The sequence below is a fragment of the Apteryx rowi genome, unplaced genomic scaffold (assembly GCF_003343035.1).
Source record: "Apteryx rowi isolate R43461 unplaced genomic scaffold, aptRow1 scaffold_5, whole genome shotgun sequence".
Classification (NCBI taxonomy): domain Eukaryota; kingdom Metazoa; phylum Chordata; class Aves; order Apterygiformes; family Apterygidae; genus Apteryx; species Apteryx rowi.
In genome coordinates this window covers 8,899,335-8,915,691 of record NW_020450760.1, presented here as the reverse complement: position 1 = coordinate 8,915,691, position 16,357 = coordinate 8,899,335, and the positions used below count along the sequence as shown (strand labels likewise).

Here is a 16,357-nt window from a genome sequence, read left to right as displayed (position 1 = left end):
ACAGGCCTGCTGTGACCTGAGTCACCGTTCCAGATCTTCTGTGATTTTTTTCTCTATCAGTTTCACACAGGAAGCCTTCATGTTTGACACACCAAAAACAGCAAAAGTTTTACAAATGAAAATCGTGGTTCAAAAAAAAAGGTTGCAACTTTTTTCTTTTGCTAAATGCAAATGCACTTTCAGAACAGTGCAATGAGTAATTTAAAGGACCTCACCCTGCCCATTCTTTCTTCAGACAGATGTATATTCGTAGTGCCACTACTAGATGTTGCAAAAGGGAGAACTAAGAGGAAAGAAACAAAAGTAGCAAGAATAGTAATAGGAAACAAATAACCTAAAGGTGAAAAGCAACCAAAAATAATATACAAACTTCCCTACACAGAAAATGCATAGCTAGGAAAAGAGGTCAAAGTTGCTGAAGGCCTATCCAAAGACTAATGAAAAGGGAAGATGGGGGATACCTCATCATTAATTCTATCCATGCAACTGAAGATAAAAGACTCTGGGAACAGTGATCTTACGTTTTGGATCTCCATAACATACTAAACTTTGCTTAAAAAGCAGTAACTTATCCTTGAGCATGCTGGTGGTGTAAAAATCTGCTATCACTTTCCTTCACAGTCAACAAAAAGAGGAAACCAGATGCACCAGCTCCAGAATGATAGCCCGTGCAACTGTCCAAAAGGTCCTTGTCTTTATAATTGTATCCAGCTACCATAAATGTTGAAATCTGCATTGTATACATGAAGATTTCTGTAACTCCTGAATTTTTCTCACAAAAGACTCTACAGGGAGGTAGTAAACATACCAATGACAAAAAAAGAAGAAACTTGACAGATTACAGCTTTATCATAACCTCCAGAATCTGGCTTTAATATTGCCAATTCACAGCATTTTACCATACTGGGATTTTAGGTATTTATACTAGAAGTCATGGGATAGTGCAAAAATCATGAAAAAAAAATGCCAACACTTCCAGTTTCCTCAGTTTCTGCAAAAAGCCTGGAAGGGGATCTTACAGGCTCTGACATAAGCCCCCCACCCCAATTATTATAAAAGACATCATGATCTTTAAGGCAATTTCATAACTTTTAAGGCCCAAATGTCTATATAAATAGCCCCACATACTACCCCTATCATATGCATCTGTATTTTAAAATGCACACACACACAGCCACTAACAGTACTTAAATTTAAAAACCATGTACCCATACACACCCCTACCCCTCATCTGGATAATCACAACTCCCTCCTCTTGGAAACAAAAATATCTATCTGCATATAGGGCAAGAAGGAATTACAACCCATTAACAGAACTGAAGTTAAATGAGGCTTAAATTGAAAAGCCATTTAAACAAACTCTGGCATCATCCTATTGTTTAAACTGATGTCAAACAACAGGAATTGGAGGTAGTCAAAATAGGAAACAAAAAAAAGTGTTACTGATGAAGCAAATCCTTGCCCTTTTTAATGCATTTCTAAATTAAAGATTCAGAGTGCAAATCCCAAAACAAGTTTGTGAATTCTATTTTATAAATTGGGGGGGGGGGGAAATCAAAGTAGATATGGCACACAAATGGATAATTCTATCAACAGTTAAGACATGGACTCACATCCAGTCAGCTTAAGACCAGCCAAATGCATTTTTGGCATACTAGGCACTGGAAGGTGAGAGAGAATACAGTGGTGGTGGAGGAGCAGATGTTAATTAGCAAAAGTGGTTAGATCATGAGCATGTTTACTTTGAATCCAAAATAAGGCAAGCATATTACCGGGAGCAAAAAACAGGATAAAAAAAAGCAAGATTTGTCCTACAGTTTCAATAACACAAGTTAGAAATCAAAGTTTTCTAAATGAAAATCTTATATTTCTTCTCAAACAAGAAGAATGAGAGAAAAGATTGTCTCTTAATGGAAAGGGTCATAATTATATTTCTGCTTTTCCAAATTCAAGAGTACTCAGCTCTAAAAGCCAACAGCATATGACACATCAAAGCAGACTTGTTAGGCCAAGAACACTGAACTTTATTCCTGAAAACAAAAGCATCACTGCCTAAAAGGCAGAGAAGTCTTAAAATTATTTTAGCAAAATCTGAGAAAACAAAAATTAGTCAAAGTGGAAGCGTTTTACTAAATTTTAAGTGCTGGTTTGTTTTCAAAAAACAAGAGAGACAGTTCAGGTTAGTATCTTAATTTAGAGCAATCTGTTTAGATTAATTGGTAACCACCTGCGGCAACAGAACACTTGCGTCCTAAGGAAACGTTGCGCAGACATACCACTAGGACAGCACATTGCTTTCCTAGCACAGAGATGCAAGTGCACAGAAACCTTTGTGTGACAATCCAAATCCAAACTACTTCTTGCTCCCATTGTATGTGGAAGGGTTTTGATGATCTAAAAACAATATGGCTATGTAAGGAGTTAAAATATAAATGAAGACAGATAGATGCATAAATAAACAAATTTAAGCAGAAAAGGAGGTGCAATCTGAAGAATAAAATCCCATTTGTCTCAATAGCTGGGAGCAAGCACTGTACTACATCTTCAATGCAATTTGTCTCTTTATGACAGCTTCTTTTCTGTTTCTCTGCTGTGCAGCCAAAAGTCTAAAAAGCACTAGAACTTGATATAAAACTGTAAAAACAAATCTATCCTCTTTTACAACAGCAAACATTTGTATATTTAGCACTGAGATTTGGGTAAAAAACACTCATTTTTAGAGAAGGGGCAAGAGAGAGAAAACCCAAACAAGCTACTGCAATGAGATAATTATATAACAATAAATGTGTTATTGCCAAAACAGGAAAAACCTTTTGGACAAACCATTTGGCTACTTCAAAACAAAATGCTGAAAGCCAGTATCTGTCTGGTTCATCTCAGCCACATATTGACTTCCTAACTTCCAATCTTTCCCAATTAAATACTGAAAATCTCCATTTCCTGGAGCACACCATTCTTCATACCTTAACTATGCAGGCAAATCAAGGAATCATTTACGCTATTCATCTACAACTTCTTAGTCCTAAAGTACTTCAGGCAGGGTGGGATGATGTAAGAATCATATCATTATTTTCACTTAAATTTATAAATAAATTTTTATCTCTGAAGGGCAGTCTTGCAGAACTAAACATATTTTGACCCAGGAGTTCTGAACAATTTTCTCTCAAAGGCGAGGTGTAATTTTAGCTCCATCTAAGCCAGCAGCATGCAGTTCTTAAAGCTGTCAAACATTTCTCTCCAGAAGTCTTTTAAGTGGTCATAAAAGTAGTAAGGATCTCTGGAAATGCAGTTTTTCTGTATTAATCTAGGGCTGGAGATGGCTGAGCACAGAGAGTCAATGCAAGACAAGGGTACTGAGGAGAATCTTTGCAAATACAGTTTTTCTGTATGGCAAGAATTTTATTCCTAATGATTAACCATGTGAGAATCATTTAGCTCTACCCAACAATTTAAAGAAAACAGATCAAACCGCAAAACTTCTACATTTATTACATTCTGTATCACTTACCCACAACAGTGATGTTTTCCCCCTTTCCCCAAATCTGACAATGGAGAATTTCATTATTTCCTTATTTTTACTAGCTCACACATAAAGTAAGGAGAGGGGTGTTCCATCTCTCCTCCCTTCAAACAAAAGGGTGAGGAAAAGGAGGATAAAAATACATATATGAAAGTTTGAGATCAGGTATCTAACCCTAGCCTCGTATTAACCCCCGCAGCTCCTGCAAGTTGCGCTGTAGGCATTTTATTTACTGTAAAATCAGAAAAACATTTGCAATAATTGCCTCATCTCAGTGAGTACCCTCCCACAGTAGACAGCCATGGGATCTCATAAATACAGCTCTAGAGCAGAGCCTAATTTTCTGCTGATAGCTTGAATGAGTGTGAATTCTACCGTTAGCATTCAAAAAGATTCTCTGATGCAAAGTCTCGTAAACAGGTTTCTGCTCCATGGACTGCCACAGTCACTTTTTCATGCTACTGAGGCTCCACCATATAGATGCCCATTCATTCCTCTGCTTACCAACTATCTTCTTTCAGCAAGTTATACCGGTGTTTCAAAATCCAGTCAGTACTCAGCTAAAGGTAAACAGTTACTGTTCACTGCTGCAATGAAGTACTGCAATTCAGGATGCTGTAGATAGTGTTTTGGTATCTTAAGTCAGTGGCTTAGGACAGCAGCTTGGTTTCTTTTCTACTGTAGCAAGGAAAAACCCACTCATATCTGATATCCTTGGAACGAGTCCTCTCACAAATTCCTACAGCAGTTCCCAGGATGAAGTTTCCATAACAGCCAGAAATGGAATTTGAAGAACATAACTAAAAAATTACAATGTACCATCTCCAAAATGACTATTATGGATCAGTGACTAAGACGCAGAAACATCATTTATGGCTACAACTTCTACTTTCCACAGCCCTCAGTCCCTATTCTGCTAGTGTTTACTCAAGAGTAAATCAAGGGCAACTCCACTGAAATCAGGAGTTCAAACTGGTGGGAGAAAAGAAGAAAACAAACAAGTAACATTGCAGGCTAAAAAGGGCCAATAGAGACCTATCAAAAATGCAAAAGGAAAAAACATTTTCAGGCCAAAGTAGCAGGTCACTTCACTTTTTCCTCCCTATTGATTCTTACATGGCCTCAATCCTGGGTGAATGTGAGACCACTTACATCTACAAGAAATGCAGGACTTAGTGGAAGCAAGTTGAGTTGCCAGTGAGTATGTAAATGTTGTCAGTGCCCAAATAAGCCTGTTATAATGTGCTTATTCTAAGAAAAAAAAAAAAAACCCTACATTTTTATTGCCTTTACAATAAWAATCTTTGCTAAATGATCAGACACTGCAGTGATGAGCATGGTTAAGTACAGTATCTGAACTCCTAGGTGTGTCTCAGCAATTCCAGTCACTTGATCAGTAAGACTCTAAGGGCAGAAGAGGAATCATGGAACAAGATCTCATCATGGGGTTATGGGGCTTGCTATTTCTGCACTCCCCTTATTTAATGGAGAGAATCGCAGTGAACTTCAGTTCTGGACACTAATTTTGCTTGAAACAAAAATGTGTCAGGAAACTCTCGCTAAGAACAGCACAACTAAGGTGTTCCTTTCCCTCATCTATATGTCCAGTTAGTCACAGGTCAGCTAGACACTACAGAATTAATAATGTCCCAGCAATGGATTTTAGATTCACTATCCAACACCAAGAATATTTCTCTTCTTTTAAAATACTGACCTTTGCCTCTACAATTAAAGAAAACACAGAACACAACTACTGTGACTGAATTCTTCCAAAGCAAAGAAAACATACAGAAGGAGCTAAGTCAGGAAAACTCAGGTGGAAGAGTGGTAAAAGCATTCAAACAGATATCCAGGATCTATTTTACCTTTAAAGATGTTAGAATGCAAGCCTCAAGGACAGGAGCTCTTATGTGCCTCTGCAAGGACTGCCTGTGTTTCTCTCTTGCTTGACAATTAAGCATTGACAGACAATCAATTTTGGCACCTCCTCTCTCCCCCAGTCTGCCTGTAATAATTTCAAGTCTCCAGAATAGACCAGGTATCTGTTTTGGCCAGTTCTGAGATGCAAGAGGAGGTGGGGAAGGATTGGGAGAGGGGCTGAAACTCACCAGGGATTATTACCAATGATAGGCATTAGCAAGCAAAATTAAACTTTTTTTTTTACTTGAGGGCTAAAACTGAAGTACTGAATCACAACAAGCCAACTGCCATTACTGAAAAAGCAAATATCTCATAATTCTTAATAAACTWCTTCTTTATAACAAACTGACTTAAATGAGAAGTACCACAAAATTGTCAAGATTCATTAGTGCCTCATTAAAGCAAACTTTCTTCAGTATCTTCTTTTACATAGAAGACAGGAGGCTTATACTCAGTTAAAATACCTTACTATGAATCAAATGATAAGAGCAAATACTTACTGGGGGAAATCTTAATTAGCTGAAAGAATACACACAAGCATGTAGCATAGTCCTTCCCTAAGTGCTTACTGAGCAAAATTTAACCAGAAGCAGCCATATGTCTTTTTTTTTTTTTTTTTTTAAAGCAAATCTGTGTTCACTTACACCAGGACTGAATGCATCAAAACATATTGCTTTGTTACATCTACASACAGGGCTTGCATGATCAACTTACCTAGCAATGTTCTGCCCAGTCCTGAAATGACAGAAGTCAATTACTTCTAAACACTAAGCTGCTGTTGATCAACACACAAATACCAACAAACTAAATTAAATACAGAGTCACATGGGGTTTTGTTTTCATAAGGATTTCAACATGCGTTATCCTGGACTATTCATTTGTTTTAAGCAGTTTTATCATGAAAATACAGTAATAAAACAGTATAAACTAATTGAGAAGTAGCAATTATGAGGGCCCTGGAGACTAGACCTTATTAGTAAGAATTTTTAGACCCCAGCAGGCCAGATGTCTGAATAACTTTACTAGAAATGCAGAACTGTCGTAGAAATCTTCTAACATTTAAGCTACCAGGGCTAGTGGGTGGAACATACCACCTGTTGAAAATGAGGGCAAACAAAGGGAACTTCTCCAGCAAGTTACAGGCTTCCTCAGGCTGTCTGAAGAGTATTTTCGACAGAACTATTCAATCATGATTAGATGTTTTGAGCTCTTTTTCAAGAGATCTTCACCAGGGAAAGGAAGCCTAACAGCACAACTTGTTGTTCTATTTCAGCCAGCGTAAAATACCTCACTTCCCTTTTAGGTAAAAGAACAAGGAAGTCTAAGGGACACATATTTTGTAATTAAAATGGATTCTTTGATGTTTCGCTGCAGAACTGAAGTGTGAGACAAAACAGAGACTGCTTAGCAAGGTAGCCAGCCCAGTCAATGTTCAGCCACAACTGGTAGCGTGCTCGCTGCAGTGCAACCGGTGCTCAGAGGCATTTCCTACRCCCCGCTGCAGGAGCTGCATTGCAACTCCCCATGGTTAAGCATTTGTTAATGGACACGTAAAGCATTCCTGTGTACATACTTCAACCTGAGCCCTGGTGAGGCCTGCTGTGCTCAAACCAGAGTGCTGCCCCAAGACGTGCGCTTCATTTGTTGGCAGTAACAAGAGCAGTTTTTTAGTTCTCAGGGAGTTAAGAAGAAACATAGGTGGTGAATGAGAAAATAAAGGCAGCTTCACAGAAAAGCTTGACAATTGATTTTATGGACACCCTTCCTTAAAAGGCCCCTACTGTAATAGCTTTTTAGAGGTTGCACAACACAGCTCCACACAGAGCCATCTCTACTGCTAATATTAAGACCTCTGGGCAAAATAAAGAAACAAACCTTATGAAGTTAAGAAAACACATGCTCTGGCGCGCACACGGCCCTGCACAATTTTCTTAAGACCGTTTCATGCATATCACATTGGCATGCGTGTGACTAAGCACACAGCCAGCCCTAGTGCTTTAAATGAAGCTTGCACTCTTGAAGTTCAGAGCATGCCCACGTCACTTCCCTTCCCTTCTACTCTTAGCTGTAGCTAGATCAGCTCGCTGACCTGACTGAATACTATGGGCATCACTTCATATTGGACTACATGGAGTATAGCAAAAGGCCTGTGCTGGCACCTCATCTGACCATAATGACCATGAGCTAAGCAGGGAACTGAAAGTAAATGTCCCCAGCAGGAGAAAGCCTCCAATTATAAATAACCTTTTTTTCTCATGTGGTCCTAGCCTTTACCTTGTGGTAGGATCTATCCATCAGGCACTTTTGCACCCATTCTCACTTCAGTTGCCAGCCTCTATTTGGCCTTTCTTCTATGAGTATGGTGTTGCCCTCTTTGGCAATACCAACCTAAGGTATTCCCCAACTTTCCCATCATCACTGCTCCCTCAGTCACATCAGCACAACTGTCTATTGCACTGTGTTGTGACCTAAATCAGGGAATTAAGCTGAAAAGCAACTCAAGAATTAAAAAAGAAAACAAAGAAGTCCAGCTGGCTCAGATCTCTGACCAGATCTCTGGCTTGCCGCAAAACCACAAAAATTGTGTCAGAAAAGTGCCGGGACAAACAGCTAGGAGCAAGGGAGGTATGACTGCTGCTAAAAAATGGGCTCATCAAACCAACCACAGCCCAAGTCCAACAGGCGAAGGGCAGCTTGTTCCTGCTTTCCTGTCCAGGCTCTTTCAGTGCTGCTTAACACATTTTTATATCATATTTGCTGTGGGTTAAGAGCACACACATGGCCAGTTAATCCAGTTTATTTAACCAAAGTAACCAGTACAGTGTGGTGGGTCAATCACCTGTCAATGCACAACAAAACCCATCTCAGTTACCCATAGAGCTGCCTACTGGCTATCTTAACTAAGAGCAAGACAACATAAATACCCTGGGTATAAAGTTCAGAGGATCCTCCAGCTATTGCCAGCTCTTCAAAATTATTTGGTAAGAACTGATTGTGCTCTGTGCAGCTCTAAACTAGTCAATTCAGGCAGTCTCTACTGGAATTAACATAGTATAATGTAAAGTGAACTGGAAGACAGGGAAATGGAAGCATACTCCTTTCATTCGCTGCTTTAGGAAATCTGTTATTTAAATATTCTGTATAATTTCTTGGTTTTGCACTTTGAAAACAAAACTGAATAGGATTCAAGAAAAGCTCTCCATAAACTGTTTGATATCTGGAAAACCCGTACTACAGTAAGGTTCTAGAGACTTTATGATCAAGTCACTTTTTTATTTCTCCACAATGAGACGACCTGAATTTCTCTAAAAAACAATTTGGGGAGAAAATTTCTGATAGCTAGAGAGCTTTTTAATATGACAAACTAGGTTATAACAAAATGGATTTCAAGTTAGACTAGACAAATTCCAGCTCACAACCACAGCATTTCCTTTTAACAATTTTGGAAATTAACAGTTGGATTGGCTTATTTAGGACATTATTTTATTAATGCAGTCAACATCATTTGAAGTCTTTAACATGAGTCTCGGTGTGGGTTTTTTGTTTGTTTGTTTTTTTACATTTTAGCTCCATCAGATGTTATAAACGCAGTGCAATTCTCCTGCTTCTGTTATTTGGGTCAGTCTGGGTGATAACAATATTAAAACTGGAAGAGATCATTTCTATTCCYAGAGTGCCAAATAGCTTTCACAGGAGATCTTCTCAAATGATGTTAAAAGAGAGAGAGCACTGTCACCAGACCATTGCCTTTGTGTATATGCAGATTGCCTTAAGAGATTCTAATAAAGAACAATCAGGGTCCTTTTCCTCTCACTCTAGCTAGCTCTTATCTTTCCATAAGGTTTTACTTGCCAAAAGCCCAGACATTATCACACTAGAGAAAGACGTGCACAGGTCAGAATTGCAAAATGCCTCTGTGCCTTGCGCCGGGGTCCTTCCTGCAAGGACTCCCCCACGGCTCGGCTCTTGCACTGGGGTGGTGAGAAAGGCTCCGGAAAGGCAGCACACAAGACAAGGACAACTTTGAAGCAGGCTCTCTCAGAGCCCTAGGACTGCTCAGGAGTCCTCAGATCTCCAAGCCCGCTCCAGACAGAGGAGGAGCCTGGCTGGATCTCCATGACCCAGTTATGGACCACGTACTTCTAAGAATAACTTCTACATCAAGTGAGGAGAATTTTATTCTCCCATCCCCATAAACATATCCCTTACCCTCATTACATTTTTATTAAGACGTCCCTCAGCACAAGCGCCAGACAAACCTTTAAGAGTCTTGAATGTCTTCAGTGTGCACACAGTCAGGAGCATGTGTGCGTTTCCCTTTCTCAGACAACACAGAACAGACACAATGAGGAACCCTCTCGATAGGGTGGATGTCTAAAAAAGCATGGACCAGAGTAAAAACGTCAGAATAGCAGAAAAGAGCACGAGATGAGAGTCCTAGCTTTTATGACTGTGTGCCTTTAACAGAGACTAAAAAGAATAAAAAGAAGCCAACAATGTCAAACATTCATTCCCCTCATCCACTTATTTGATAATAATGACCGAGAAAGTTTGCACTCATTAAAGGCACACACATACCGCATGCCCTGAAAACACAGCCTTATCAGCCTTTGTTCAGAACAGGAATCCCTATGCAAATAATATGACTCTTCAAGAGGAAAAAAATAGGGCTTATAACAAATTTTTTCAGCAGACCCTTAGCTACAGCAGCACTAGTGGGCGCAGCTATAATTACAGCAAACCTACATAATGCGTCTGAACTAGCTTAGCCCTTTTCCTGCAAGCAGAGAAGCTGTCACATCAGTAACTCCGTTGCTAGGGCAACTGCTTACTTTCCATATCAACTGCAAACTCGTTGCTATGGAGACACATATACAAGAAAAATTCCTCTCTATAGCCAAGGACCAGATGGTAGGGAAGTCAGAAAAGTCATGGGCTAACGCGTTGTACTAAATGGGACATACACTAGAGGACATTTAAATCTTTATGTTCACAATAGGATTAATCTGAATGACTGAATTCACAGGTCCAGCAGTATAAACAAAGCCAGGGAACTCCTCTTATACTTCCCATCATGTGCTACTTTATACTCTGGCCAACTATTATTAAACTGCTGAGCTCAAAGCAAATAAGTTTGTTCTGTCAAGGGCTCAGCATTCTCCCTTCTTCAGCCCTTCTCTCTGTCTCGCTCCAAGAGATCAGCCTCACAGCGAAGTTACATGAATAGGCACTTTGTAGGGCTGCCAGGTAAGCCCGATGGTGCTGCAGTTGAAGTCTATCATTCAGGAATAGCAGCAATATATAAACAAATCCTGGGAGAAAAATGTCTTTTCCCAGCATTCCACACATCAGACCCAAAAACATCAGAAGAGGCAAGCTGAAACCTGAAGTGATGCAGTTTGTGGGTCTTTTTTCTGCTACAAGGATCTCACAACAGGAAATACAAGCATTCATATGCATACATAAAGCTGCATACTATTAACTACATATTTAGCCCCGTGAATATAAACTAGTAGAGGGCAAGACTGAGAAAACTACTATACTGAGGGAATTCAAAAAAGAATTAAGTGTTCAGCAGAACTTTTTTTAGAAAAACGATTGCTAAAAGACYATACAAACAAACCCTGGAAAGCACAACTATGAGAGGAAAAGCTTCTAGCTTTTCACAATGTGTCAACACACATCAACTAGCAAATGCCTGCAATTCCCAACACTGATTAACTCCTTCCCCCCATATTGTACATGTTTCAGAGCCTATCTTGTTAACATTTTAGGACTTGCTATTTGCTAAATGCCTTTTCCACATCAAAACAATAAGACAGAGAAATTCCAACCCAGCAATTTGCTGAGTCTGGCTACAAACTGGAAGAATTGTCATGAAATAATACCTTATAAAGGATAGTGCTGCTCTTCCCCTCCCCCAGACCCCAGCTCTAAACATATAAATCTAGATGGCATCTCTGGTTCACTTCTGAACAATTTAGGCGCTCGCTGTGAGGTACTCAAATCAACTCGGGGGGGGGGGGGGGAGCCACCGTGTATTTTTAAAGCTATTAGGTAAAGTTTGCTGCTTTCCAAGTCTGCAATTAGCTGTCAAGCACCTGATTCAGCAATTCTAACCGAGCGCCAGTTCTGCACTCAGCTCCCAGTCTGCCACCTCTCTTGGCCTAGGACACAAGAGGAAAAACCAGCAGGGTATTTAAAAGACCTGGCTGTATGCATTCCAAGTTTGCGAGTCTCATCTCTGTTACCTTAATACTGGTTACCAGAAGCATTACTGGGTAGTTATTAGGAGCTCAGGAGCACAGAAGGATGGAAGAAATTGTTTCTCATAGCCTGGGCTTTTCCAGGAAAGAGTAAAACCTCACCTTGTTATTTATATAGGCAAGGACTTCCACCACACCTTATTCTCTAGCTGCGTAACCACGGCTCTAATCACGAACTCTAAAGGTAGGTGACCAGGCATGCATGGTGTTTCTCCACTTCCCTGTGGACAAGCGCTTCATGGTATTGCTCACATGATTGCTAAAGATTGCTGGGTATGACAGATAACACATGAAGACAAGTTCCTCATAGGAAGGAAATCGTAATCTAAATAGTCAACTTGTAAACARAGGAAGAGGGATAGAACAAAACACAAATGGCTATGTTAAACACATGCCTTGCCAGTTACAATATTTTGGGTTTTTTTAAAGTATTGTTAAGGTTTCTTATGGTCTGGGATAGGATCACAGAAGCCTGGTGTGGCACTTATTATTGTCTCAGCTCCAAACAAGAATTTAAGACTCTGGTTTACACAAAACAAGATCCACTTCAGGAACTGGTTTTATAATCTCATGCACAATCATTCACAGCAGCTAATTTATAAAAATACCAACATACAGTGTGTGATCTCCAATACGTGGATGGTGGATTTTAGGGAATRACACTAAAAAAAAAGAAAAAGAAAAAAAATCCAAGTCTATTGTTTAAAAAAGTAAATCTCCTGAGATATAAAAAGCAATCTAAAAGAAAAGCTGTTAGTTTAGGGTAACATAGGATTCTTCCTATAGATTTACTTTAGCTTCTACTCCACAGCATTTAAAGTTAAAACACACCCAAAATAGGGAGAACAGCACCACCAGCAGAAGTCTAGTTTCAGGGTAACCAGTTACAAAACAATCATAGCATTTAATTCACTGAAATTCAAAAGTCGAGTTCATCTGTTGYTTCAGTCAGAAGAAAGTGTTCACTTTCTGATCTTCGGCCAATTTTAGAGAAGTGCAGTACATGATGTGATTTTACCTGCTATTTATTTCACTAGCCTGTGAGAAGGACTGTGAAATTAATCTGCAGGTTGATATTTTTCTCGGTTTACTCATACTTTGCCAAAGATTCATCCAGACCATTGCTTCCGAAGACTGTCCCCCTTGGAATTTGATAACTGTTCCCAGACAGATTTATGCAAGAGAAGTTATGCAAAGCGCTGCCTCCACTGCTGGGTTCATTTCCCCATTCCCTCACACACAGCCTCTTCCTGCAGACGCAGCTGAAGATTCAGCGATGAAACCAGACAACAACAACAGAGACCCGAAAGCAAAAATCTGTTCCCCAGACTTCTGCCACCGCACTGTTCGCAGAAGCTGCCTAAGCCCTGAGAGAGAACAACCGAATTTCCAGTGGATGGTAACTTTCACCTTTGATCAAAGACTTATCTCCTCTGTTTGGAGAGTTTCTCTAAAACCTGCCTGAAACAAGGTATTTTTGAATACACAGAATGAAGCTTCAACATCACAATTCAAAACTACTTCTATTTGTTAAAAAAAAAAAAAAAAAAAGAAAGAAAAGAAATCAGATTACAACTCAGACCAGGGAAAGAGAGATGGACTCTTACATAAGGCATACCCTTTCACTATACATTTGTATAAGCCAAGAACAGCAAGCAGCCTATTTATAACATGATTACATTCATCTAGTATAGCTGGAAACCATTACCACAGCATGATAACTAAAAACAATATTTAACCACTATGCATGAAGACACCAGCTGGGGGGGAAAGAAAAAACACACACACAAAGTACTTTCTTACAGATGTCTAGACAATGAATTTAATAAAATCAAAATGAGCCATGCTAAAGAAATGTTGGCTCTCTGAATATAATGAACTACATTACCAGGGACAGCATACTGCATATTCTGCATTTTGCTATTGTGAATACATTCTAGGATTAGCAGGTGAATTTTATCAGAGCCAGATACGTTTCCATAGTTCCAAACTTACCTGACTTCTGTCTTTGTCCACTTTCTTAAAACACTTATTCAAGGATAGATTATGTCTCACAGAATTTTTCCATCCAGTGGGTGCATTTGCAAAATACGGAAAGTGTTCCAAGATCCAGTTGTATATATCCTTTACAGGCAGTCTTTTGGTTGGCGAGTCCTCAATGGCCATAAATATGAGGCAGCTAAAGGAATAAGGAGGTTTGCAGTTGGGGTTCTGCTTGGCATCGTAGGGCATGTCAGAGYGAGCAGGAGATGGCGGCGTGTCATCACCAATGTCCTGAACTGGGCTAACACTTCGTAAGACCGAGTCCCCAAAGCTTTTCAGCAAGTTTTTGCTTTCGTGTAACCAGTTCAAATTAGTTAGTTCTTCATCTTCCATGGCCCCTTTATCTAATCTGATGGCAGGCAAAGAGAAATCTAGGTCCTCATCATCATGAAGTGCCTTTGATAAATCACTATCTTGGTAACGCTGGCTCAGTCCACTGGGAACGCTAATTCCTGAGCCCTCTGGCTTCTTACTGGGAGGCATGACTGGACCCATTTAGACAGAGACCCCTAGGATCACAAATCCAAAGTAAGAGGAAAAAGAAAGAGAGAAAAAAGTTAGCTCATGAAAAGCTACAACATAACATTTTGACAGCTTTTCCCTAACCAGTAACTTGGCCTTTTGCGATTTATATTAAAAATGACAGACTTGCAAAAACGCTCATCCACAAATGTTGAGTAAAATAATCTAAAGCCAGGAAAAGGAAAGAAATTTCAGTCAATGGAATAATACTATAATCCTGATATGCCTCAATTCTGCATGTACTTGAAGCCCTGTACAGGAAATCCTAAAGACACATTGCTTTAATGATGAATATGTGTATCAAATCATTGAATATGCCAATTGTATCACTTTAATAAGCATATAAACTTTAAAAAAAAAGAAAATAAGGGAGCTTAAGGCCAGTTGCTTCAGATTAAGTTCAGCTGTTTCACTTTAGAGGACACTACACCAGCACTGTGATTAAAGTCACTCTGGCTAAAGGCACAGGCAGACAAGCACCAAATCTAACTACAGTCACAGTCAGAACAAAACTCAAAAATTATAGCAGAACTTCTAAAACAGAAAGGGTGGGAGGAGAGAAGAGGGAAAGCAACACACAGTAGTTTTGGGACCAGGGCCAAGATAGAGGGAAGCAAGCGCCAGAGGAATAGAGCACTTTAAAAATGTATGTAAACTGAGAAGATTTTAACATAAGCTGAAATGTGTTTCGAACATGGTAGAAAATAGAGTCCGGAACCAATGTTATGATACTTAGCAGTGACCTAGGAGAAGTCTGATGAGCTGCTGAGGATACTGGACTCGCAGGCCCCAAGGGGGTAAGTGTGATCAATACCAGTCAGAAGGACTCAGTCCTGGAGAAGTTGTCTGTGCAATTCAACAGAAACAGACAGGAGTCAAACAACTCCACTTCAGAAGCGGGAAAGGCATTCCCTTAGTTTTCCCATTATAAAAGAAAAGTCTGAAAGAATTTAGGTCTGGAGAAGTGAATAGCAGTGAAATAAAAATTGGTAAGAGTTAATAATGAATTTCAAAACTGTGAAGCCTCCTGCAGAAGCGCTGAACAAGAGCAAAAAGATTCCCTCTATCTAGGGGGCTAGTGAAGGTGCATTTGAAAGTCATATAGTCACATGCTTAATATTGGAAATGAAGGGGAAAAATTATAGGTAGCAGCAGAATGAGACACATACCTATAGAAAAAAAAAATAGAAGAGAAGGCAGCCATTCTGGGAAAGAGAAAAGACAGACTATATTTTAGATGCTACAAAGGGGAAAAAATACAAAAGGAAAGCCACTTCAGCTCTTTCTATAAATACTTTAAACAAAAGCAGCCATTATTAAAACAGAAACGCATGGAACCTCTATGCACGTTAATACACACAATCACTGAACGAGATCAACCACCGTTTGTGGTTTTAGACAGGCAGGAATCTGGAAGAGGAAGAAATATCACGACAGAGGTAAGCGCTGCGAGGCCGAACTCGCGCAGCTCCTGCTTCCAGCTTTCGGAACAGCCTTGAGCAGCTAGGAGACAAGCGTGCAGGGCCCGGGCCGCCCTTACCCACCCTGCCAAGCCAGCTTGGACTCCAAATGGAAGTTCTGTCCCACGAGCTTCTAAACAGGGAAATTATATGATGGCTGACAGTAAAGTAATTTAATTGCAGTGTTGCTATGACAACCTGCTGCTCTCTTTCTGTTTAATTTGCTTATTGCCAGTATCCTCCCGAAGGGCCATATCATACCATCCCTTTATTTATTTAGGCAAAGGTCCTCGTCGGTGTTAGCGGTGACTTCTGCTCGGCGGCCGCCAGCACCGCCCGGCCCGAGGCTCCCGCTCCCGGCCCCGGCGGCCCCGGCAACTTTCCACAGCCGCAGCCCAGGAGTTTTCCATTATTTGACCGGGGTGGGGGGGGGGAATAAAGAGGAATTTGGCGTATATTGTTATTCGCCGCTCTTAGACAAAGAAACGCCTGGTCACATGAGAACCCGCAGTCAAGCAAACGTTTTTAATCTGCTGCCAATTAAGGCTGCTCCACCAGATATGTAAATAGCCGCTCGCCGCCGAGCGCCTTCACACCCGCCTGCCCGCGCCGGGGGCCGCTCCCGC

General features: G+C 40.2%; 1 protein-coding gene across 10 annotated transcripts in view; it reads right to left on the bottom strand.

Moving 5' to 3' along the window:
• Window positions 1-16,357, bottom strand: part of FOXN3 (forkhead box N3) — a 221,689-nt gene that overhangs the window by 121,852 nt on the left and 83,480 nt on the right. For 5 of the 10 annotated variants that reach the window (XM_026079703.1, XM_026079710.1, XM_026079709.1 and 2 more), the window contains exons 1-2: window positions 15,015-15,117; window positions 13,702-14,258 (exon numbers count right to left, since the gene is read on the bottom strand). In XM_026079703.1, the coding sequence (XP_025935488.1) occupies window positions 13,702-14,244 (543 nt within the window). In that variant the 5' untranslated portion in view covers window positions 14,245-14,258; window positions 15,015-15,117. Of the gene's footprint in view, window positions 1-13,701; window positions 14,259-15,014; window positions 15,118-15,815; window positions 15,958-15,992; window positions 16,017-16,357 lie in introns of those variants that run through there. The other 5 variants (XM_026079705.1, XM_026079704.1, XM_026079706.1 and 2 more) reach the window with 3 other exon arrangements.